This window comes from Cyphomyrmex costatus, unplaced genomic scaffold (genome assembly GCF_001594065.2).
Source record: "Cyphomyrmex costatus isolate MS0001 unplaced genomic scaffold, Ccosl1.0 scaffold281, whole genome shotgun sequence".
NCBI lineage: Eukaryota > Metazoa > Arthropoda > Insecta > Hymenoptera > Formicidae > Cyphomyrmex > Cyphomyrmex costatus.
In genome coordinates this window covers 260,347-287,651 of record NW_017276922.1, presented here as the reverse complement: position 1 = coordinate 287,651, position 27,305 = coordinate 260,347, and the positions used below count along the sequence as shown (strand labels likewise).

The 27,305-nt window shown below is 40.2% G+C and overlaps 1 protein-coding gene across 1 annotated transcript in view; it reads left to right on the top strand.

Moving 5' to 3' along the window:
- Positions 1–25,956, top strand: part of Sema1a (semaphorin 1a) — a 187,218-nt gene extending 161,262 nt beyond the window's left edge. The window contains exons 2-9 of the mRNA XM_018541368.1: positions 14,134–14,230; positions 17,173–17,582; positions 21,057–21,145; positions 22,968–23,109; positions 23,696–24,044; positions 24,380–24,993; positions 25,068–25,278; positions 25,373–25,956. Of these exons, the coding sequence (XP_018396870.1) occupies positions 14,134–14,230; positions 17,173–17,582; positions 21,057–21,145; positions 22,968–23,109; positions 23,696–24,044; positions 24,380–24,993; positions 25,068–25,278; positions 25,373–25,652 (2,192 nt within the window). The 3' untranslated portion in view covers positions 25,653–25,956. The remainder of the gene's footprint in view (positions 1–14,133; positions 14,231–17,172; positions 17,583–21,056; positions 21,146–22,967; positions 23,110–23,695; positions 24,045–24,379; positions 24,994–25,067; positions 25,279–25,372) is intronic.
- Positions 25,957–27,305: the final 1,349 nt, after the last annotated feature.

Sequence of the window (27,305 nt, the reverse complement as noted above, 5' to 3'; positions counted from 1 at the left end):
GGTATGACCGTTCCATAAAATTTCATCGCTGTCGATCGCCGAAGTTTTCGCTAATTATGCCGCGGACGCGCTAATCAGGTTGGCCCGCTCATTTGCCGACGAATTAACTTTGCTAGAAAATTACCGACACGTCCGCTTTGCTACGCGCCTACCCGCACGTTACGGCGACCCGGTAAATTTTACCGTACAATTTCCATAAATTATTACTATGCCGATCGGATTAGCTTGTCGGTTCGTAATCACATTCAGATTTATTCATCGGCTGTCTCTGATACATTCGCTTTGTCAAGTGACGTTTTAAAATCTCACGTAGAATTTTTCGATCACGTTAATCTGATCTCAGTTCGAAGTATTTTTTTGCAACTGTAGGATTGCCAATATATTATGTAATATCAAACACTTGATGAACTAGATGTATGTAAGACTAACCTAATTGCTTCATCATCTGCTGTATATTAATATATATATTATATTGACTTTGGAGTAAATAGAAGTAAATTATTATATTAGATTAGAATGTGTGTTAATATTAATATAAGAAGTATATATATGTGGTTCATGTTTATGTGTATAATTATTATACAATTTTTACATTGCGTTTAATTTTTTTAAGGCAAAACATAAAATTTTACACATTATATTTTTTAATGATTTATAGGCATTGTTAATTTTGGACATGTAACGATTCTAACGTCAGACCGTGTCATTATTTATTCAATTGGCAGCACATTCCGATTAACTTTATCTTCCTTCTTCTGGCGATGAATATTATCGGTGAATAATATCCTATTTGAATGATTAATTCAACGTTTACGTTTATCTGCACTCTGATCGAACGGATATAGCTTCACGAACAATTGATAGCTTGCGGTCAATTAATGTAAATCGCGATGGCGAGACTTATCCGCAAAGTGTTTCTCGCAATATACATGAAAAATCATATCATACTATAAAATTACACGTTATACGAAAATTTAATTTAATTTTGTTATAAATATTGAAATTGAGATAGGAATTATTATATTCGTGTTCTCTAATGAAATATAAACATTTTTATCGGAAAATTATGTTAATTATTAATTATATATGTTGATATTATAGTAGCGATACAAACATGTAATACAATGGCTCAAATTCTCGCTATGCATTCAACGTTAAATATAAACCAGCCGAGTAATCATTTCGATGCCGAATCGCGAAATCTCACATTAAGCAAACTGCGTATTCGGCATCAAATGACTGCATTGAGCGTTAAATGTGCAATAAATAACGATCGATGTTACGTGATGTAACATACTATATTGTATCATCGTATTTTCATGTCCCAAGTTTTACGAATTTCGCGACTCATGTCCTCCGGGCGATGATGTAACCGTAACATCGCGGCATCCAAGCGTGTTCCTGCGAGAAGAATGCGAGATTTTTCGTACCATACGTGGATACTTAGCGAAATGGGGACGACAAGGCTGCAGAATTATACGGGGGTTACACTGGCGCCGGATATGCGCGTTACGCTGACGTAACTTTTTTTTTTTTAACAGCAACCCGAGACACCCCGCAAAAGCGAGGAACGCAAGCGTGGCTGATACAGTAGATGGCTCAATTTGGCTTGGCTCTTTCTGTGAGCTAACACGAGGGAAGTGCAATGCTATGTAACGCGAATGTATCGATGCGAGAAATCCACTTACCTAACTCGATACGCGATTCGGTACCTCAACGTATCGAGTGACGTATATCGTTCGACTTACGCAAGGTTCGCTTCCGCGTCACCCGATATATATAACACCAGAGATTTCGATACCCAGACCTTACTCGATTCATGCAATTGATTTTGTTAGTGCAACGCCAAACTGCACTTGGCCTTTTGATTTTTTTAGAGTCAATATAATGTAATGCACTGAAAAGGAATCGACTTAATCTTAACACGTATTTCTTTGAATACAATAGTATAAATAAAACACTTACTTAGTAAATACATATTTACTCAATAAAAATGACAGTTAAATCAAATTAAATGGGTTTTGTGTTTCAAATAAATATTTATATTTACATTACACAAATACAATTTTTTTAGAATTATTCAAACAGATATTTATTAATTTAATGTAAATCGCGATGGCGAGACTTATCCGCAAAGTGTTTCTCGCAATATACATGAAAAATCATATCATACTATAAAATTACACGTTATACGAAAATTTAATTTAATTTTGTTATAAATATTGAAATTGAGATAGGAATTATTATATTCGTGTTCTCTAATGAAATATAAACATTTTTATCGGAAAATTATGTTAATTATTAATTATATATGTTGATATTATAGTAGCGATACAAACATGTAATACAATGGCTCAAATTCTCGCTATGCATTCAACGTTAAATATAAACCAGCCGAGTAATCATTTCGATGCCGAATCGCGAAATCTCACATTAAGCAAACTGCGTATTCGGCATCAAATGACTGCATTGAGCGTTAAATGTGCAATAAATAACGATCGATGTTACGTGATGTAACATACTATATTGTATCATCGTATTTTCATGTCCCAAGTTTTACGAATTTCGCGACTCATGTCCTCCGGGCGATGATGTAACCGTAACATCGCGGCATCCAAGCGTGTTCCTGCGAGAAGAATGCGAGATTTTTCGTACCATACGTGGATACTTAGCGAAATGGGGACGACAAGGCTGCAGAATTATACGGGGGTTACACTGGCGCCGGATATGCGCGTTACGCTGACGTAACTTTTTTTTTTTTAACAGCAACCCGAGACACCCCGCAAAAGCGAGGAACGCAAGCGTGGCTGATACAGTAGATGGCTCAATTTGGCTTGGCTCTTTCTGTGAGCTAACACGAGGGAAGTGCAATGCTATGTAACGCGAATGTATCGATGCGAGAAATCCACTTACCTAACTCGATACGCGATTCGGTACCTCAACGTATCGAGTGACGTATATCGTTCGACTTACGCAAGGTTCGCTTCCGCGTCACCCGATATATATAACACCAGAGATTTCGATACCCAGACCTTACTCGATTCATGCAATTGATTTTGTTAGTGCAACGCCAAACTGCACTTGGCCTTTTGATTTTTTTAGAGTCAATATAATGTAATGCACTGAAAAGGAATCGACTTAATCTTAACACGTATTTCTTTGAATACAATAGTATAAATAAAACACTTACTTAGTAAATACATATTTACTCAATAAAAATGACAGTTAAATCAAATTAAATGGGTTTTGTGTTTCAAATAAATATTTATATTTACATTACACAAATACAATTTTTTTAGAATTATTCAAACAGATATTTATTAAAATTTAATTTTTTTTCAGTATAAGAATAATTTTTTGATGAAATTATTGTTTTATCACAATATAGAATAGATTTAATTTGTTGATCTTTATATTAATTTTAATATATAATTATAATATACATATCTTATAAAAGAAAATAATAACATTTAATTTCATAATGTTCTTATCGCTAAAGTAATTTGTTATTTATTATTTTGCACATATTTATTTTATTCATCACCTTATTTATTGAATAATTAAAACTGAGATTGACAATAACAAATTCGTATTTACGGCTGGTATGACACATACATAAATTAATGAATATTATTCAAAGTAATAACAGTACTTGTTACAAATATTGTACACAAGAGATCTTTTTTCCACAATCGAGATAAAAATTAGAGACCGGTATAGTTAAGAGTAAAACTGACACGAACAAATAGCTTAAAAAACTGTTTAGTCTCAAAGCGTGGAAGCGTGGCAGCGTTCTGCAATCTCTCGTTCTTTTCCCGGATGCAGCGAACGATATATTACACCCGCGCGGTAAATGAATGAGGCAGAAAAAATATTCTCTCGTTTCAGCGTAGCGGCGCAAATGAGACGCCGGCATATTTCACGGCGCGGCGCCGTTAAACAGGGTTATTACACGGAGTGGGGCTTTGAGGAAAGGATCTTGACGTTCCCTCGGATCGCCCCGCACGGTTTACCCGCTGTTTGTGAGTCATTTTTCAACGGAGACTCCGTTTAAATTTCCGCACTTCCGTTGCTGACCGGCGGGCGCGGCACGCTCCACTTTCCATCGCTGGCGCACAGCGTTTGTACATTATCCGGGAAACTTCGTCAGTTATGAATGACGTTCTGCCAAGTTTCCTAAAGACAAAGCGAAAAGAGTCGTCCGAAGAAAGAGCGATCATAAAGGAAGACAGAGAGATAAAAGACGGCTAAATACAGCCGCGAAATAACTTGTCGTTCAGAAACGCGCTTTATACAAAGAGTTCGCTATAAACACTGTTTTCCTTTTTTTCTCTCTCGCACTCTTTATTTCTTATTTTTTTTTTTCCCATCGGAAAATCTAGCTCATTTCTCGTCATTTTCGCAAAATTTAGCGCGGAATTGTGTACACGCGATATTAATGTAACGCATTTTCTGCGCATATATTCCCCGAGAGAGCAATGCGCGAGCCGGCGCGGCGGAAAACGTATTGAAAAATAAGCGCGCGGTGTAACAAGCAGCGAGCGCTAAATTATTTAACTTCCACGCGCGTGCTTTATTCACCGAGGAGCGATTCTACCCGTGGATAAACGTATCGAAATCAAATTACGTCATCAATAATGCTCGTTCCGTTCGTGCTCCACGACTTTACCGCGGAGCGAGTCTGTATTTACCTCGGCGAATGTCCTCGATTACACTGAGCGAGTTGAATCTTTCTCGACTGATCTAGAATTGGTTCGATGCTTAATATTTTAATTATTTCAATTGAGCTTCGATTTCTCACGCAAACAATGGTTTTCTAAAGTATCTGAAAGTTCAACTAGATACAGATCTGAAAATCATTTTGTTGGGAACTATCGAAATAAATATTGTAATTACGTAGGACGCTCAAACTGGTTGCGTGTGAATATTAAAACTTTTAGTATTATTGTCTCAAAGTTTAAACATTTTATCTAATTATTTGAATTATCTAACAAAGTTATTTTTAAGTCTGTATCTATACACCGTTGACAGTCTTCTATTAAATTTATAACATTTTATATGTTTCAAACAATTTATTCTTTACGTGTTAATTTTAGACAAGATGAATATATTAGACGGTAACAAAATTATTGTTTAAAAACACAAAAAAGTTACTGACAGTTTGTAAACAAACTGTTGAAGTATATTTTTTAGTAAAACTAACATTTATGATTTGTTAAATTATACATTAGTTTTATGGATCGCATAGAATTTGTATGGATCGTTTTCAACAAATATTAAATATTTTTTACCGTGTAGTCAAATTTTTAGACACTTCAGCAAAACCGTTCTTTCCGTGCAGCGATCTCTGTCTCAAATTCTGTTCTAAATGTGACTTTTCGCTACCGTCGATTAACCAGTATTTACGATCGATATCGCATCTCTTTGTACGAATATAAAAAGAAAGGAAGAGAAATCTTTTTTACTCCATCTTCCTGATCTTTTCCCTTTGTCATTTACGCGAAAACGTTAGTACGATAAATACACGTAGCTCAACTTACGGGCGCAACTCAAGGTTTCTCTACCGTTACGTTACACGTTTTTAGATGTTTCTCGGCAAATACCACGCGGTAGTGTCTACGTTTCTTCTAGCAATAAACCTTCATCCTTCGTGGCGCCACATCCCCCTCGTTCCGGGGTCGCGTAGAACATCGTGTGTAACGGGGAAATATAGTTCAAAGTGTAAATCTTACCGTGTGCGTGAACGCGCAATGTAGCATTCCGAGAGGCAAGTAGCATGCTCGTAAGAAACGTAGACATCCCTCTTAACATCCCGTGATTCCACTTGTGCGGTTCCGGAGAATTTAGGCGAGCTCCGAAATCCCGGAGGGAATCGTATTAGAATTACAATCTTGTGCTCTTGGTCAAATTTTCATGATTCGCCATTAAATTCTGTTACTATTTGTTAATTTGAACGAGTCTTTCCACGACGTTCTAATCCAATGTAATTATCCGAGGAAGCTCCGGGACGGTGCTGCAGCATTCCGCGTTCGATTGCATCCGAGAGCGCCGGTCAATGTACGCGCGTATCGACGATGCATTCCAATTCCGATGAGAGTAATCTCTTATTGAAAAGATCGACGTGATTACGGTCGCGTGTTTAATTTAGGAGCGATTCAGATTGCTTTTGAGATTTGCTCGCCATGGTGTGCTGCTGCATCCTCTCTCGTCTTCTCACATTCTTTTCCCGCGGCACTCACTGCATCAACATAGTCGTTCTGGGCACGAAATGGCGCGTTATGGAGCGTGTAATTTCGTCCGTATAACGCGACGTTATCGGAAACGATCTGACTCGATCGCGATATCGTCACGACGATATCATCGAGGAGGATCGTTCCGTTGATCAGTGATCTAGCAAGAATGTCCGGACTCTTGTACGAAAGCTTACCGATATAATCCCGCTTATTTTGTTGTACGAGTATTATATTTTTATGGTCTTAAAAAATGGACACAACGTCTGCTCTCATTATGATTATATATACGAAACAAAAATGAATATTTAACCCTCGGTCTGAGTTTTTTTTTAATATCAAGTAAAATTTTATAACAAATCTTATAACCCTAATTTTTACTTAAATTTCAATTTTTATTAAATCAAAGTTTTAATATTGAATTGAAGTTAAAAAATATTTGATGATGTAGATAATAGAGATGCTCAAAAATAACTTTTCTTGAAAGCCTGAATTTTTTGGAAAGCTTATGGAACAGTAAAAGAACTATTTGGACTAAACAAAAAAGATTCAGATTGCAAATGGAGGAAGTGAGAATATATGATTGCAGGCGGAGGATTAAAAATATATTTGCAAATATATATTGTTTCTTATTTCTGATAAAAAGGAGATGGATACTGTTTGTAGATTTTTAAGTCTCTATATCCTAACTCCTATCGGACTATATAGCTATATAGTTTGTCATCGTTCGTATTCTTTTCTCCGTCCTCACCTTCCTAGTTTACATCGCTAACGAGAGACACAATCGAGAGATACTTCTGCTTCTCGGTCCTGGCTACGGACGTGTCGCGAATCCGTCATTATTCGCGAATTCCTCTCGGACAAGGAAATATTATCTCCCGCCTGTCTCGCCCAATCGTTCGTTACGCGGCTCTCAGAATTCGGGGCCGGAGAGAGAGATACTTTTTCCTTCGTTAGTTTCTCTCACGCCGCGAATAATTATTTCCCGAGACGCTCGCTATCGATCTCACTAGTTTCTCGCAAAAAAGCTCGAGATTGTATCTCCGTGTTTCTCGAGTTCACGACGTTCTTCACAGAGAAATCGTTCATTTTTGTGGATTATTCTACGATTGCGAATAACTTGGGATCATAATTATATCGTATTCTCAATTCTGTTTTTAATTATCTTCGGAAACATTTAAAGCTGCAGTGGATCAAGTTCGTAAGTTTATAAAACTTTGCTTTGTATGTGAAATTATTTGAATTGAAACTTTGTACGTAAAAATATTCAAACTGAATACATAATTATGTACAAGCTATGTGGACTTAATTCTTTTCATCTTCGAAGACTTCGTACGTTTGCAACGTCCTAACATTCTTCGTATTGGTTCTGTCCGGATTATCTTGTCTCGGAAAATCAGTTTTAGCCGATTTGAATTTTTCATTCGCTTATTTTTCAGTCGCGCTGTCCCCGCGCTTTTCGTTTTTCCGTCCAGCTTTTCTCTTCCGCAAGCTCTCGTGGGATTATCTCGCCCAAGAAGAAGCCACGTGTTGTCCCAACGAAATTGAAGTGCACCCGACAGGCTCGGCTAACACAACGTAGACCGCGCGTAAAGGGACATTCGCGTAGCGGTCCGAGAGTAGCAAGAGTTCCACAGGCTGGACTATTTCTCGCAAAGCTGACTCTGCCAGGTCGTCCCATCGTGCTTTTTCCGATGTAAATCGAGACGTGTTCAGCATACATAAAAATCCAGCTTTTAATTTAATAAAGGAAGAAACGTTCTTCATATTATTAAAAATGCGACAACGTGCAAGATTTAATGTATACCTACATGTCCGGAGAGGGATATTTGTATGTGAAATTAAATTACAATGAAGAGATTGCTTTAATTTTAGAATACTTTTGAACGAATGATGTCGATCAATAACACGTTATCTATTCAGTGAATCAAAATTTGCTCAATTTGTATTTCGGGGGATTTAATTATTATTATCGCTGATAATACCGATAATAGCCATGAGCGACGTATTCGGAAACTCGCTTCAGCTATAAATTTCTTAAGCGCGTTTGGGAACCGGGTCGTCTCCCTAGTAGGATCGTTACGCGGTGATCCGGCGAATTGGAGCGAGATTTGCAATATTTACCACACATCCGACATTTCCACAGCGCCTGAAACACTCATAAACCTGATGTTTTCAGAGATGAGACTCTATCCAATTTGAGCGAATTTTTACGATATTCTCTCGAGCGGATTCGCAAACGTGTTGGTGGGAGTTTAATCGCGAATGTTACGTCCGCAAGTGTGACTTAAGCCGCGTTTTTTCTGCCTAGCTGCAATAAAACGTCGTAGGTAAGCTGGCAGGTAGCTGGGTTGACAGTATCGTTCATTAGTCACAGTTGAACTCATAGGTCTCCGAGTGTTTTCATGTATATGTGTATATACGTGTGCCGAAAGGGAATCGACAGTGCTACGAGGAAGCCGTTAAAAAATAATGGTCTCGGACTCACTCTGGTACCACGGGCACCCCAGGCACGTGCGAAACTTTAATGACTCTCTGTTGAGAGGCACTATATCGAAAGGGGCCTTACTGGCGTCAAGCAACGGGCCCCCGTTTGCTTGCGTCCACTTGTGTGGTGTACCGCGTGAGATAATCCGTACTTCCGAGGGCGAGAAGAGTTGATGACTGCCAATCGTCACGATCGCGATTGGCACGCCGCTGAGAGACCGGAAATTAGGTCTCCCGCATCGTCGCGTGTGGCACACGTGCGTGCATTGGCGTGTGTTCGGGGCAGCACGTGACAGAACACGACTCGTACTGACTGCGTGTCAATAATGCGGTACGTTTCTTAATCGAAGTTGAAATGACACCACCGCGCAATAATGTCTCCTATTTTGATATCGCGTTCGATATTGCGATATATGCAGCTTACCATACACATACATATGCCTTACGATGATCTAGTGAGACATCTTTTTCTGTATAGTTTTATTTAAAAAACGAGGTAAAGATTGACGCGCGTAAAGTAGAAAATATGGAATTTTCATTTTATGAAATTTCTGGTATATTTAATTTCAAGCTTGCAAATTTAATAAATTCAGCTATTTCAGAATTAATAATAATTTAATGAAGATATCGGTCAATTGGAGTTTTATCAATTCGCTATGTATTTTATCTGTTCGCTGGATAAAAAAGTGAAGTTGAAAGAAAAGAGAATAAAAAGTTAGCATTTTATAATAATGTGCATTTTACAAAAATGAAAAAAAAGTCTAAAGTTCGATATATTTTTATGTGAAATCTCATATTTGTAGCTTATTTACTTGTATGGGAAAGTATCACAACTCTAATAAAGGATGAAATTTATATTATACTGGGGAGTACAGTGTTCGAATTTTGAAAACTCATTACTTAGTTTTAACGAATACATTATAATTGAATATATTACAACATGGACAGAATGTGAGATTATAGAAATTATATATGCTAATTAAAACATTCCATTTAGCATTTAAAAACGCTCTACTGAAAAGTAATTGCTAATTTTAAGATTTCCACTTTTTTATATATCAACGCAAATTGCATGTATCTACAAATCTTCCAATATATGAATATAACATCCGCGTATACTCGTTAAACCAGTGACGGCTTGTAATTATCAATGAATCGATAATTCCTGACTTTTCCGTCACCGATGGCTACATCGATCCGAATGCAACCGCCAATCTTGAGTACATCAAATTGCTTTGGCTGTCGCCCATATCATTTAACCGCGACACGTGCACCGTTTCGCGTCAGTCGGATTAACTGACGGAAGATGCGCGGGCGTCCACTGTGATCGACGTCGACACGCAGGAGTGGCCCGGTCTTAACACAGGGACGATCGTGCGTTTAATTGCCATTTCACAAGCCGTTCCGTCTTTCTTGATAAGCAATCCGCCCACCAGTCACGGACATTCGCACGCCATCGTTTACTCCGTGAAACAGCCGGTCCTTCTCTCCCTCTTTCAGAACACGTGATAAATATGCTTCTCTTTCTCTCTCTCTCTCTCTCACTCTCAGCCCGCCGTTGTTCCTGCCTCCAACGTCTCGCACGGCGAAAGCGCTTTCCGGAGAACTTCGATCTGCGAAGTTTGACGGGCGAGTCGTAACTTTGGACACGTTCAATATTTTCGAATCGCGGCACTTGCCGAGCGGCTTCGAGGAACTTATATATGTGATTTGTAGAGGCGGTTCCGGGGGTTGGACGATAGACCCGTATCGACTTTGGTCAATTTTTTAGCATTTCAGGCACAATCACAGCTCTCGGGAGCGGTTTTGATTGTATCTCTCGGTTCGATTCCTTGTTGAAATATTGGCTCTCGGTTATTGGTTCTGTAAAGATTGTTATTAAATTCATGAGATGAATTTAATCGCTTTGTATATTTAAAAATACGTATCGGAAGATACAGTCGTGTTAGGAAATTTTTCATATATTTGTAGTATATATTTATATGTAGAAATAATATTAATATTCGTTAAATATAATTATTTGTGAAGCAAAACATTATCTCGAAGCGATGAATTCTCCCGTCAGTGTACGTATCCCGTGGTACAAGTTTTTGTGCACCGCTGGCAGCAGCGTGAAAGCCGATACATGTCCGTGGCTTGTATTTTGTATCGGCTTTCACGAATATCAGAGCGTCTCTCGTTGCTCGAAACTTGACGTTAACCGCAAATGGCTGGCAGATGCGAAGTTCCTACCATTCGTCGACGGAACGACGACGGAACAAAAGATTCGACAGAGAAAAGGGCGAAGAGCTAGGACGAATTTCTTACGGTAATGGGGCTCGTATTGCGTGTCCTTTCAATCGAAAGTTTTCACTGATCGTATCGAAGAAAGACGTTTCTAAAGAACTAGTTTCTTTAGACATTGCGATCTCTAAAAATGTATCGAGAGAAATGTTTAGCATTTTTTTTTTTTTATAATAGGTATACTATTCTTTTACACAGGTATAAAAATACTTCGAATAAAATTTTACGCGTTATTGTTTATGTGTGTTACGGGCAAAGAGACCCAATGCGATTAGGTTAGGTAATGTTGACACGGTTCAATACTGATATTGTACAGCAGGCAACTTGGTCGAGACTGCCCACTATGTGGATTTTGTCCGTAACATATATACATATTGTATATTAATAATCAACATGAATAATATTACAAGCCTGTAATCAATGCACCAAGAATATGCGAAAGTATTAATAACTTGATAAATCACGGAACAGAAAATGCTGACGTTTAATATAATAATATCTCGAACGGTCTTACAAATTTTTTTCATCGTAACTCCAATTCTCTATTCGTGAGCATTTTTCATGCGTAATGGATGGGTACGTTTGCAAATCGAAATTATTGAAATCGCCCTTCATCAGCTGCAACTTTGCGTGACACGCGACTGGAATCGAACGGCTAATTTTGGAAAGCGATAACCGAGTGAATTCTGGGGTTGATAGGAGTTACGGGGCACACACCCGATCCGTTTAATTTCGAAGGCAATCAGAGAAAGAGGATAGGCGGTGGACGCCTCTATCCAGATATCCGTCGATCCATCGCGCGTCCATGTCCTCTCGCTCTTTTCCTCTATACACGTCACCCTCGCCTCGGTCTCTCTATATCAGCTAGATGCTCATCCATCTGACTTCTTCTCTCTCGAACCTTGCCACGGTCAAGCGGCACGAATGTAACGCCCGACAGCATGACGTTAATTCGTTTCTACGGCAAGACGTATGATGCTTTCGATAATAGCCTGCTTCAGCGTTGCATCCATTGACAGTGTTTCTGTTACCACTGTTGCTTGTTTATATCTGACCCAAATTGCATGCATTTGATGCGAAAGGTGCGCCTCCTCTCTGGTCATTGAAATCTATTGATGTCGATGTGTCCGATGATAACCGATCGGTCGAGTTTGAAAGAGTTTAATATAGCCATCTAAAAAATATCTATATTTATATAAAATGTTATATATATACATACATATATATATATATATAACATCCTGTGCTATAAATGCTTTTAGGACATATAATTGTTTGTACTCATATAACATGTTACATAGATAGTAGATAACGATTAAAAATGTCAGTTACAAATGTTTGTTAAATAACGTTTGGAAAAGTCGATTGGCTCGTTCTGAATGTTATTTAACAAACATTCGTGACTATATGGTCAGTAGCTGAGTGGTTACTTGCAACGCACATGTATATATCTGTGACTCGAATTACATAAATCAGGTAGAGGGTGGTTCAGTGGTTGACATTGAGTGGCAGTTGAATGTGCAAAGCCCGGAATAATTATCATACGCATTCCAATAAGTGAGGTTCAAATGCGGACGTTTAATTACATTTAAATATGGCGCAATTAGCTAGATTATATAACCATTTATGTTTGTGTTGCAGCGCTTTTCAAATTACAGTGTAAATCGAAATTCTGTCCCAGTTAGCCGACAAACTATTAAATAAGTATATTTCGCATTATATTTCGTCGTATAACAACGAAGCTGACTTTTGTCACTTTTCACGATAAAACTACAAATAATTTGCTACATAATAATTAATAAGATACAAATATAGAAATGCTCCCATTTCAGAATAATGAACAGCTATTTTCACATGGACCGTTTAATCGTTGTCCTCATTTCTTGTTATTGTTGTGATTGGATACATTAAGTGCATCTCTTATCATTGGCCTGAATCACAGTCACCGGATGCACGAATCCAATCGTCTACATTGAGTGACATCAGGATATGGGATCGTCTGATAATTACTCTTTTAATTATACTGTCTGTTCCCGTATCACCGATCGACGACACTGAAAGCCGAAGAGAATTTTCAATTGATTCGTAGGCTAAATGACCATCCTATGTGCAATGATCCGTATACAAAGAGAGGGGGAGGAGGAATGAGAGCATCGAAGATCGATGACCCTGATGTCATCGACATATATATTAGTGAATTTCGAATATACAATAGCATGAAAATTTCGTATTACTTTTGCACATTTTCTATGTGCGAAGAAATATCGAGAGACGCATTGAGAAGCACGTTAAACGACTATTTATCGTAGCCTATTTATCGTTATCGTAAAGTATCATTATTGAGAGACATATTTCTTTTCATACGTCACACATGTGGCGCACTAATATTTAATAAGCTCATATTGCTTCATGTACTGCGCGTCGTCAGTGTGGCAAAGCAATTTATGCATATGTCCCGAATTGCATGCACCGGATCCGAGATTGCCGCGATCGCCATTGATTGCCCCGGAAATTTCTGCTTATTACACTCGGGGATCCAGTGAGGCGTTCATTAACGTTTCGCTTCGCAGATGTTAAACATGACTATTTCGTTGTCCGAAAGAACGTCCCGTGTTGGCAGAAATACGGTGTACAAAATTTACGAGATTTGAATGTAAAGTATAACGAAATTGTGCAGTATGTGTCATTACGTCAATCCTCCTGCAATAGCTATTCAATCATGCATGTCACGCTTGAATTCGGCAATCGACTTTAATGCACTGAAAAAGTGTACAAAACATTAACTTCGCGAATTATGGTCAATAGATAATTAACGAATAATGGAATCGTTTCCTTTTTTTGCCAACTGATGAAGTTAAGAAAGACTGCTCACAGTTAGTTCGCTAATAATCGATCAGCATTGTTCATCGAGTCCGTGGTCAAAAGGAAGCTTATTACGCTTATTAAAGCCGGCTTCCGGTCTTTCGCGGTGGCAAGGGGAAAAGGGTGGGATGGGGAGGACGAACCGTCGACTGTCACAAAAGAGCAACGTCGATGGCCGTCGACGGCTAATTAGATAGAATAAGGTAATTCCACTTTTCAAGCGATAGAACAAAAACTAATCCGAAACCTTTCCTCTGCTTTTCTTTTCCAGGTGCGGAGGATGTGTTCAGGTTTACGGGAAACGAGACGCACACAGACTACTTTCGGTTGGTGCTCAGGGACGGGAACTATCTTCTGGTCGGCGGAAGGTAAATAGAGGATTCATTTGGAGCTAGTGCTTTAATTAAAGGGCCGCTTCTTCTTCTTCCACTTCTTCTTATTCCTTTTCCCCTTCGTCTCTCCTTACTTCCTATAGTCTCCTCTTGGTCCTCCCACCTATCCATCTTCCAATGTATCATTGCGCCACTGTCTGCACGACCGCCCCGAGATCGACGGTGATCACGAAGTAGATCGAAAATCTTGTAATTTCTTCTATATATTACGAGTAAACTCATTTTATCGCGTAAATGGAATACTCGTCTACATTGGAAAAGTGATCGGTTGCATTAATTGGGATTTTGATAAAAAAAAAAGTGGGCAAATCAGAATTATTTCGTTTGAATCTATTATAATTCTAGCTGATAACCAGAATTCTGATTGATATATTCTGAATCTCTTGGTTCGTTCATTTTCAACCAGAAATTTTTCTCAATGCAAGAGCATGTTTTAATCCGACCTAGCCGATTTCTCTTGATTGAAGTCGATTTGAAATTCAGCCGGCGGCACTTTGTGTGCGATAGCATGTGGAAAACATTCGCGAACTCTCCGCTTGTTCAGGAGTGCGAATTTTTAATTTCGATCATTAAATTATACATTGATCGTTATCCCGAAATGGACTTTGATAATAGAGATAATGATCATTTTAATCGTAGAAGTTAATTATGTGTGTGCATCATCATGAATTCGTTGAAACATCGTTATTATTAATTTCCTGTTTGACAATGATACTGCTAATCGTATCACAATCATGTACAGCCTTCAAAATGTATTATTAATCGGCATTGTACTCCAAGTTGTGTCATAATTTCATTCTCTAATATTCATTGTAAAGAGATATCGGAACAGATATTGTCGCTAAACAAATACACGGGTCTCTCTCGAAAAATATCTTTAATATAATATAACGTGTCGCAATTTATACGTTTTGTTCATTAAAAGCTAATAAACAATCAATTTCGTTGAATGTACATAAACAAAAATTATTATGTAGCACTATATTCCCTAATGAGATAATTAATCACGTCAAATATAACAATAGATGTCATATTATCACGACAGTTGGATATATTCAATCGATTGAATGATGATGAGCCATGTTTAAATCTGAATACTTATTGTCTGTACTATCAAACATTTTGCAATACCTACTATTTCGCATATTAATTTTTATTATAGAATCTCTTAGAAGTACACAAGGTTATTCATTAAGAGAGACTAAACGTATACGGTATCGTATTAAGATTTAACGAATACAGTGTAAAATAATTGTAGACGCAATATACAGGGTGTCTCAAAATTTAAGGGACAAATATCCTTTCCGTACACTTTGATTTTCGGTACAATAGAAATTTGTTTCCTATTCTATGCTTCGTTTCAATGTTTATAATTTTATAATAAAACAATTCTAGCTAAACTTGATATATTTTTTTCTTACTTATAGAAAATTCTCCTGTCGTTTATCCGTTAAATTCTAAGACGTCCTGTATAAATTGTACGTCTGTATAAATGCGAGAGCTTTGGATTTCGTCATTAGGGAATGTATTCAAACGATTTGATTGTGCCCCCACTCGATCGATTAGCGCGCTTTCTTCTTTTTTTCCCTCCTTCTCCCTCGAATTCTCGAGCGTTCACGCAGATAAATCTATTCATGTTTCGTGTATGCTGAATGCGCACGCTGTTCCAACACTGAAATCAGTCGGCAGAAGCAGCGATAATCAGGTCGTACACGGATTAAACGCATTGTGCGTGAATGAACTCTGATATATATATCCAGGTTCGTTATTGATCGGATTACACTAATTGCTCGGCCGATTTGCCGAGCGCCGCCGCCGCCATCACGACCGCCGTGTACACACTGTCGATGGTACGAAAATTTGTTTCTTGCTCGTTATGTCGGGCTTATAATATGAGAATGCCTCGCGATTATTCTGCGGTCGGCAAAATCCGATCGACGCTGCCGACGTTACAGCATCGCGAGCGCGGAGAGGAGATTCTTCCTCTTTAAAGTGCTTCTAAGCATACGGCGGAGTGCTTAATGAAGAAGAGTTAACGATCGACTGCCGAAACTTCACAAGCGCCGCTTTCTCAGCTAAATCCGTGCTAACCAGACAGCCTTACTCCGCTCCGTTGATGTCTACTTTAGGCATCTAACTTTACAACTTGGAAACTCTTTCCTCCATCTAACGTACATTAGAGTCCTTTTGCTTCCCTGGTACTTGTTGTAATAATGCGAAAGGTACTAGCGACCATGTTAGTTTACAGTTTAGAAAAGATTTTTGAGAAAGCATTCTTTTTACAAGAGTTTATTCAATAGAGATTGCATTATATTTTCGTGTCATAGAAATTTGATGTATAATTTCTATACTTAGATGTGTAACAGTTAATTCATTATCAAAGAATGGTTTTGTTGAAGTATTTAAAAATTTAACTTTCACAAATCTGGAAATGATTTTAGACTGTCGAAATAATTATGTAGAATGCTTAAATTGGTAATTAGAATTTTAAAACACTGTACATCTTTGTCATCGACATTCTACATAATCATTTCGATGAATTATTTTTAGATCTGTAAACGGAAAGAATTTTCTCTTAATTTTGAAAATATATAGTGTTATGGTGCAGTATAATATATTTAAAGATTTTTACCATACGCTTCAGTAAAATTAATCAAACTTATTTTATAATTTTATAGTAGTTTTATTAATGAATTAGAGAGATTTACTTAAAAATTTTTCAAAATACAATGTTATCTCACGACTATCACATTTTCAAGGTAAATTGTAATAAGAAAAAATTATTTCCGTGTAGCTATTTAAATATTCAGTATCTACTTGATTTATTTGTAGAACGAGCTCCTCTCCGTTCTGAAAGAATCTTTATTTTTAAATAGTTAATTGTATAATCAATTAACCATTATATAATCTTGTTTTAGAAATCTCGTGCATAATCTTAGTCTGACCGACTTGACGGAGCAGCAGAGGCTGACATGGTACTCGACGGAGAACGACGTGAAGATGTGCGTTGTCAAGGGCACGCCCGAGGAAAACTGCCAGAACTACATTCGTATCCTCGTGAAGACCGGGTCGAACAACCTCTTCGTGTGCGCCACCAACGCCTTCAAGCCCATGTGCCGTGACTATACGGTACACGCGGGCAACTACACGATTGTGAAGGAGAAGGGCGGCCAGGCTAGGTGCCCGTACGACCCACAACACAACAGTACCTTCGTCTATGTCGACGGTGAACTCTACACCGGCACGGTCGCTGATTTCGCGGGTATGGACCCGATAATCTATAGGGAGCCACTGCAGACCGAGCAGTACGACTCGATGAGTCTGAACGGTGAGTGAGAAGGCTAATCCAATCGTCAATTCTCGCCCGGGTGATTGATGACGCTTAATGATCGCGTTCTGCTGATTTACATTGAAAGTCGGCGGTTAACTCCGATCGCAACTCGGGATATCAATTTTCATTTTCGCGGCGCGCTTTTGCCATTAATTCGACATGGTGACAAGTGCGGTTTGAAGTCGGTAGTTAATGATCGAAACTCCGAATATTAATTTTCATCGTGGAAAACTGTAAGTTATTATTAACGCGGCAAGTTGTAGATTATTAAACATAGAGAGAGAGTATTTAAAATGTGTTATTTTAAAAGACATTTTATATCATTTCTAACGTTATTTTTGTAAAATGATGATTTTACTTGTGTAATTACAAGATAAAATATTTATTCTAGAAACGCTTGGATTAATTTATTTTAGTTTTATTTATCATTTCTAGTTTTATCAAGATAATATCGAAGACGGTTTCTCTGCAAATAGCGATTCTAAGAGTCACGAGATCGGATCGCAATTAGACCGAGCTAATTGGATGCGATAGATAGCTTATAACCCGAGATCCGATTAATTCAATCGTTACTTTCTAATTGCAAGGAGTTGTAGCGAAAGACCCGTTATTTGTATCTCTTGAAAGTTTGCGTTTCTGTATCGACTCTCAGTCCCAGCGCTTTGCGAACTCCGCGCGTTTCTTAACAATAAGACGATAGTCGCGGCATTTATCGAAAGTATCTGTAGAAGTTTATGGAAGAAAGTTACCGGGATTCGCATTATCCAGAGAATCGAATAAGAGAAGTTCGGAATGGAGGTGGACTGTGATGATCTAATATTAAATAAAAATGATCAATAAGCCGGACGGAATCTCATACGGAAGAAAAGGGAATTCCCGAATGAACGGCGAATTGCATGAAACTTTTCGCGCGGCGTCGCTTGTATTTCACGTAGTTCGCAGGTTGCCACCGAAGCTATTATCGTTCTCATGCACAACTTTAATCACATCGTTTTACCGCGCTTACCAACTTCTGAAATTATCCTATTAATATTCCGGTGCGACATAATTATTGTCCATTATCGACCTCGTTACACCGCCGTCAAACGCGATCTCTCTCGGGCGCGTCGGAGGTGACCGTCGTCGGGATAAACACGTGTCCGACTGTTTGAAAATTGCTCGGCAACTCCCCGCATAATACACATCCGTGTCCATTAAAGTTCAACTGCGAGTTTGATTCAATATTTGTACGCCAAGTTTCGGTCGCGCTGGGTCGACTTTGAAAATCCGACGCGCGCGCGCCTCGGGAAATTTATTCGCAGAAATGTCGCGCGACCGTATAGCCGCGACCGTGTGCCCTTCGGTGCCTCTAATCCACACGATGTAATTCTGGGATTAACCGTGCGTGTACGTGGTTCTCTAAGCTCTCTCTCTCTCTCCCTCTCTCATCGTACTCGCTCCAAGATTATTCCGCGGATCTTCCGAGCTCGTGTAACGACGGAGCAGCGCCCATCGGCTTGAAATTTGCTCTGGAGATTGTAATGCGACCCCGTTGCATCGTAATATAGACCGTCTATAGCAGAAACGCGATATCACATATAGTCAGTTAACTGCTGTGACTTTTAACTGACAAAATATCGTTATTATTTAAATTATATTCAACCGAGTGAGATTTTATTCCATTCGGTGTCCAGAATTTTTACATGATTTCATATTTTTTTTTTATTTGGATACATTCAAAATATACGAAAATACATATACGAATATACACCGCACGTTTTTTTTTTCTCTTCCATTTAACGAAATTTAAACACGATTTTAATTAACGTTGTAGACACAACAGATTTTTATCGCGCTTTTTGAAACACGTTGATACACTCTATGATTTCATCGCACGGCTATCGATGAGTTCTTTGTCCGTCATTATCGCTCATACGTGGCGTATAGATTGTGGGTTTAATAAATTAAAAACTGGTTTTCTCGGCGTTATACTACGGTATATTAGACGTAACTTCAAAGTACCGTCTTCGTCTTCACGGCGTTAAAATTGATACGTCACTTTGCTCGAGGCGGAGACGACGACGACGGGGTCTCCAGTCCACCAGGGGTATTTTAATTGAACGGTGTACGAGAGCGCTAATCAAGTTTCTCCACCCGTTGGACAATATTGATTTTCTCTCCGTCCGTCGAAAATTCAATTCTATCCCGTCGCCGTTCTACGCTCCGCTCCTCCACGTCGCTCCCTCGGCAAATCGCGAATCGAAAATCTCCGGACGAATGATTCCCGACGAGGCGCGGAAGACGCGGGGAGACAGAGAGGCAGGCCAGTCGCCGTGTCGTCTGGGAAAGGCATTTTTCTCTAATCGGTCGCAGAGGGAGATCAGGAAAGGTGAGACTCGAGAGTGCGATGTAAGTGTTTCTCTTTCGCGAAAAGGCCCTGGTCTTCACCGCGAATTTTCTACGGCACTTTGTCTCGGCGGAGGTGCAGTTAAACGCGACGTGGGACGCGAGGTGGAAAGGAAGGAAGGAAGGAAGGAAGCGAACCGGCGACGACAGATAGAGGGAGAGAGAGAAAGAGATAGGAGGAGAACTGGAGGAGAGCTCTCTCGCTAAGGGGTTGGGTAAAACGAGGAGAATTTATGGGGCGGAGAGCGACGGGTCGTTCGGATATACCTACGTGGCGTGGCGAGATTAATATTACTTTATGAATCCTAAGAAGCTTATGAAAACCCTGTCAAGTTAATAAATCGATAAAGTTTTCCCACTTTATCGGACGGTCGACCGGAACCGCGACGCGACGACGGCGACAGCGGCGACGTTTTACCGGGCGACGGCGTTGAAATAACCGAGAGAAAATAAAAGGGCTCCTTACACGTAGCCGGCTTATTGACGTCGCCGTATACTTGGACGTTATATGTCTTTGATGTGTCGACATGAAACTTTCGCGTCCGCTAGTCACGACTCTTCATCGTTCCGAGTCATTTTCGCGCGTTCGTTGTTTTACCGCAATGATTACGGGGTGATCATCAACAGCGGAGTTGTACGTAATTTTCGAGCGTTAATAATTGGCCTAATGCGTCGTTTGTCAACGTGAATTGTCTTGATGCACTTAATCGCTGGTGATTACACCCAATTAATTACCGCGTTTGTCGAAATTAATGGCACAATTAAGGGGAACGTTTGTTGGCGTAAATAACTGTACCCTTGGTTGCCTTAACTTTTTGAGCTGCTCGAACGCGCGAGAATTAATGTTTATCGCGCGACGTCAAGTAGAAATAGAAGTTTTTATATAAATCGCGGCGAGAGAGATCCCACCCCTTATTTTCCGGGTACTGTATGAGCGTTGTCTGCTTTATTACACACCATCGATTGCGTTCCAGTAGGTGGTTATTACGCTCATTTATTTATAAGAGGAATTTATGACGCCATTTACTATCGCCGTGTACGGTGGCAATAGCAGTCAGTAATAATGGCTACATATTCTAATTGCAGCACCGAACTTCGTGAGCTCCATGTCCCAAGGAGACTTCGTCTACTTCTTCTTTAGAGAGACCGCTGTAGAATATATCAATTGCGGCAAGGTAAGGAATCGTCGGCAATTAATCGTCGCTATATATCACCTTACACCCACATAAATTTCAAGAGGAAGGAATCGCGTAGCGCGTAATTATTGGATCGTCGCAAACGGAGATGTCCGTCTTTCTCGAGCATCGTGGTGTACGCATTCATGTTAGCCCGAATAATAAAAATCGATCATGCAATAAATAAAGGAAGTGATACTCGCTTGAAGGGAATACTAGAACCACGACCGAACTTGGTCAATGTTAATAAAATAGATTGTTGATTCTAAATAAAAAATTACGTACATTATAAGAAAAATATCAAGAAACACGTTATGTACATTTCTTGCTATTATACACTCAGGACGTATTTTTTCATTTGCTTCTCTTGTAAGCTTTAAAATCATAATTCGAAGGTCTCATTATATTCTTGTACATTATTCAAATGTAGGGAAACTACTTATTTGAATATATACTTGGAATCATTTATATCATATGAAGAAATAAACCTTCATTGCGTAACAGAAAATTGTAATTATTATTATTTTTTTGCTTTGCATATAGAGAGGTTTGTATAGTTTCCCACAGCTATTTACATATCTTTTTCATTCTGGAGATTTTTTATTCTGCAAAACGAAGAAAATGGAAAAGTACGAAATGCATCGGTATTACAGATGATGTCCCCTTAAACAGCATTAGTTTCACCATTAACTTCCGTCGCGTCATTTTCACGCGTACGATTTAATACTCCGCCGCTTTCACGGCGAATCGAAATTTGCATGATAAAGACTGGCTCGCGACTATAAAAAATCCCGTCACAATATTTTGTTCGGCGAATTAGCGCACGGTCAACGGATAACAATGGAGTGGAAGAATCGCGTCGGATGAGATTAAGTTTCGCGTCGGATCCGGATAATACGCGCGAAAGTTTCGCGAAAACGAGTCCGCAGTCGCGCCGGTTACTCTCTCTTGACGTTTTTTAACGGCAAGTAAGGCGATTACGATTTCTTTTGCCCGTCGTTTCGCATTGAAGATCAAGCTTTTAGAAGTCACTTCTTCTTCTCTTCGTTACACACATAGGCGAACGTCCCCGGGCGTGTCGTGCCTGCGGCAGTAAGAGCTGTGAGCGTCGGACTCATTGTGGACGAAGCTTAAGTCGAAGCTCGACTTATTGTCAAAGGCGGAGCCAGGCTTTCCGTGCTCTCTGATAATGACGCATAATTTTACGGCGAGCGAAGGGATAAATCCAGGCGAGGAAAAAGTTGGGACGCGCGCGGTATTATGGATAAAGATTGCGGCTCCTCCCGCGGGCGAACGTCGCAGAGAAATTTTATGCGACCCGGAATAAATTTATAATCTCGACGGGGCACAATAAATCATTCCGAGATCTTCGGAATCGCGCGAGTTCCGTTTCCTCCCGCTTTATATTCGTTTACGTGCTCGAGTACACGCTCGCGAATTCTATTTTAATTACAGGTCACGATAAATTCTCCTCTAAATCACCCGCGCCCGGTTTTATCCTCTTTACGCGCACTAGTATATTCCACAGTGTATTTTGCGAATCGCGTTTTTCTGGAAGTTACGGTACGGTACATTTCGTACAGGCTGCTCTCCGCTCAGGAAGTTTCGCGCAATCTTTATGCGACGCTTTGTGCCGTCCGGAAACGTGCGTGTCACTTTAATAGCGCGTAAAAGCTGAAAACTAGATTTCCTCATTCATTCGCTCGTCCTTTTTTTTTTCCCCGTGACACATTTTTTGGGGGAATAGAGAGGGGGAAATAGAATTTTCTCGCCTTACGCTCACTACAGCAAAATTTACGAGACGCTATTTTCGTGTTCGCAGGCCGTCTACTCTCGCGTGGCGCGAGTCTGTAAATACGACCGGGGCGGACCGCATCGTTTCCGTAACAGGTGGACGTCCTTCTTGAAGTCGCGTCTCAATTGTTCCGTCACCGGAGACTTTCCATTCTACTTTAACGAGATACGTAAGTAGACAGACATATGCTCGTATAATGGACCATGCGAGTTCTTCGTTATATCGTCCATTGTTCGAATATACATCGATATTGTATTTAATTTGATACATTTTACACGTGTTCCAAACGGTCCATTTATATTTAACAAGATGAATATGTTAGAAGGTAACACAAATATTATTTAAAGAAAATAAACACTAAAAACTACTGACACAGTTTGTAAACAAACCGTGGAAACATATTCTTTTCAGTAAAATAAATATTTATGATATATTAAATTAACCTACATTTTATATTTATTCATCTTAAAATTTACGTTTTAAAACACTTTATTTACTCACTTACTCATAAATTGTGTCATTTTAACAAAGAAATGTTGAATGTCAATTTAACGCAAAATCTTTATATAACATAATCACGTTATGTTATAAATAAACACTCGAATACGTTAAAAAATTCAACAAAAACTGTTAACAAGAACGTGAATGGATCGTTTCCAACACAAATACACAATTTGTTTTACTGTGTACATAATTGTATTACATTTTGGAGGAATACCTTCTCCAAGTAATTAAGAAATATCTCTCTCGCGCAGAGTCAACAACTGAGCTGATCTCGGGCCAATACGGCGGCACATCGGCCCAGCTCATTTACGGCACTTTCACAACACCGGTGAACAGTATAAGCGGCTCGGCGGTATGCGCGTTCTCGCTGCAGGACATCGCCGACACCTTCGCGGGCAATTTCAAAGAGCAGAGTGCTATGAACTCCAACTGGCTACCGGTGCAGGACACGAAGGTGCCGGACCCGCGGCCCGGTCAATGCACCAACGATTCGCGCACACTGCCAGATCTGACGCTCAACTTTATCAACACGCACTCGCTGATGGACGAGTCAGTGCCGAGCTTTTTCGGCCAGCCGATCGTTATACGTACCAGTTTCCAGTAAGTGAAAATCGCTCGAGAGCCGGGAGATTTCGGCCGCGAGCCGAAATCCAAATTGAACGCAAACTACGCGCGCACGGAGCCACGCTTTCGAGCTTTCATCGCGCATCGCCGCGTCGTGTGTTTTGCATCCATGCGAGCACGCGGTTTACGTTACTGTATGCCCGACGTTGATAAACGCTTTTTATTTTCCCTACGGACCCTTTTTTTTCGTACAACGAAACGCAGCGAGTGAATCACAACATGTAAATTGGCCTCGCAGTGTTTACACGTCGATGATATAGGTCCGGGAAAGAGAGAGAGAGAAACATCAATAACATGGTTTTAATCTATAGTTACAGATTCACTCAAATTGCCGTGGATCCTCAAGTGAAGACTCCAGGCGGGAAGACCTATGACGTTCTGTTCATCGGCACGGACAACGGCAAGGTGATTAAAGCGGTGAACGCTGAGTCCGCCGATTCTCATCAGAAAGTTAGTCCAGTCGTGATCGAGGAGATACAGGCGTTCCCACCGACAGTACCGGTTCGCGGTATCAAGGTCGTTCGAGCCTCGCAGGCGGGTGACGGCCTCGAGGACGGTCGATTGGTCGTTATCGCTGATAGTCAGGTGCAGGCGTTGAGACTCCACCGCTGCTACAGCGACAGAATACTGTCGTGCAGCGAATGCGTAGCTTTGCAAGATCCATATTGCGCCTGGGACAAAGTGGAGAACAAATGCAGAGCGTTGGTCGGTCCGGCGGCGACAGACGCCAGCAGGTTCCTGCAGAGTGTCGCGACCGGAATGCACGCGTCTTGCCCGGCGAGCAAGAGCCTTAACAAAGACGCCAGCAGTGTCGGCGCCATTTCCGCTAATCAGAACAAGTTTCCGCAGGACTCCATACCGAATAAGGACAGTCCCGGCGGTGAAATTATCAATATTATGCAGGACGAGGAACAGGACAATTCAGGTACGTAGCTTGTTCAATATTTCTCGCTTTTTACATCATTGCACATAATTGAAATGACATTCTGTTATTTGCAGGTCCGGAAGTATCCGCAGCTGACACTCCTCCTCCACAATACTCAGTGGAAACCCTCGTGATGGCAGTAGTAGCGGGTGCACTGGCCGCATTGTTTGTTGGCTTCGTAGCCGGTTATTTATGCGGCAGAAAATGCAGGAAAGACGAGGATGACAATCTACCATATCCGGACACGGAGTACGAATACTTTGAGCAACGCCAAAATGTGAACAGGTAAAATATTTGCTTCAACCTGACTAATGGACTCGGCAAAAGAATATTTTTTTTCATTTGCCGCTCTTAGTAATGTCTGCTTATCCACATTTAGCAGGTTGGCGCCTGAGCCAAAGCTGCTACCACAGGAGGAGGTGACTTATGCGGAACCAGTGTTGGTTCCACAACCTCCGAAACTTCAGTCCCCAAAAGGTACCATGAGGAAACCTCCGCCGACGCCTACGGAGACCCTCTTTCAGTTCCCGGACGGCTACGGTTTCCGCGGTGGCCCCCGTGGGGATAACTTTGGCACTCTTCGCTCTCATCAGGGCGACGCGTATCGCCGCAACGACGGCTTTGCGACCACGCGCAGCGTCAAGAAAGTTTATCTCTGAGAAACGAGCGAGGAGGGGGGTGGCCGTCACCGGAGCCTAGGACGGCCAGCGCGCAATCGCCACAACGCGACGACGGCCAGCAGGAGTAGTCGCGCTGTGACGTCCGGGGGACAGTCAAATCGTGAGCTCGCCGGCCCGAGGGCACTGGAGTCGCCCTCGCCATCGTCGAGTGTATCATCGAGTTCCCCGTCCCCTCCCTCCTCGTCACCCTCGCCTACCCTTGTACCGATCGCCATGAGCGGCCAGCAACCACCGCCGCCGCCAACGCCACCATGCAGCTTTATCTATCGATCATAGTCGTCACCGTCGTCATCATCGTCGTTGTCATCACGATCACTATCATCGTTATCATCGTCATCGCCGTCGCCATCACGATCACTATCGTATTTTACTTTCGATTCGGCGACGCGAGGGGATGAGAGAGAGAGAGAAAGAGCGCGTTCTACAGTCCTAGCGCGTTATTCCAAAATGTATAAAACGACTCGTCGAAAGAATCCAGGCCAGAGATCTCGCAGTACTTCGATGGATGCCGCGATACTTTTCTTTCTTGCCTTCAATCCTAAATCCTCTTATTTTGCGAATGATTTTCTTTTCGATGCTGATATTGCTTTGATCTTAATGAAAAATTAGGGTAGTAGAGTTTTATGTCGATCGAGTCTAGACGTTATTGTTTGTTTGTATATGAAATTGAATTTTCTAAATTGCGGAATCGGTTGTCCATCACGAGCATTGGGAAACGTCGAGTCAAGTAGCTGTGTATAGAGCAGTTTGTTTGCAGGTTGCCTATTCGCGAATCATCGCAATGTTATAATATAGCATTTCGTAATTCTCGTAGGAACAACATTCCAGCCAGAAGTGTTTCGGTAAACGTTATAATGATCATTAGCTCTTTTATCCATTCATATTGAAGAATAAATAAGAAGGCGAACGCAAACATTTTAGTGTAGCGATTGTCGGTTATCGTAGATCTTTAGCGTTAATCCGCAAAAGAATGAGCATGTAGAATACAGAAAGAGGAGAGGTTCTACGATTATCGATGCTCGAACTATAAACTCGAGTGAACTTTGGTGATTAGGCTCGATTGACAAAATAGTGCGAACGTTACGCGATGGTTCGCAACAAAATGTCGTAATCTCCACTATTTTATTAATTGACAATTAATATCAAGGTCGGTATATTGTAAAGCTACACAGCATAGTATTACGACAAGGCTTTTTTCATAAAGTCAATTAAAGGAGACTATCCGCAAACTCGAAACACGCAATTTTTCTAACGTTGTAATATTTAATACGAGTGATTGATAGTGCCATTATATAGACCACGTAACATTGCTGCGTGCCTCGAAATTGAAGACGATCGTAATGATCGACATTGTTGGCTGAATGTTTTTCGCGATTGACCAAATGGATCATACCGAATGCATTTAGTTCATTGTACATAATTACATTTCTATGTCTTTATATTTAGATTTTTATATGTTTCGTCATTTCTTTCGCAATTTTATTTTATTTTTATTTACATTTTTAATATATTACAAATTGTATAGAGTGTTTATTTCACTACGTGAAGATTGTTGGATTCGAAGAAAGTTACGAAACATGATAAAATAACATTTTTTAAATTTTATTATATAAGAATAAAAGTGTCCGCAAT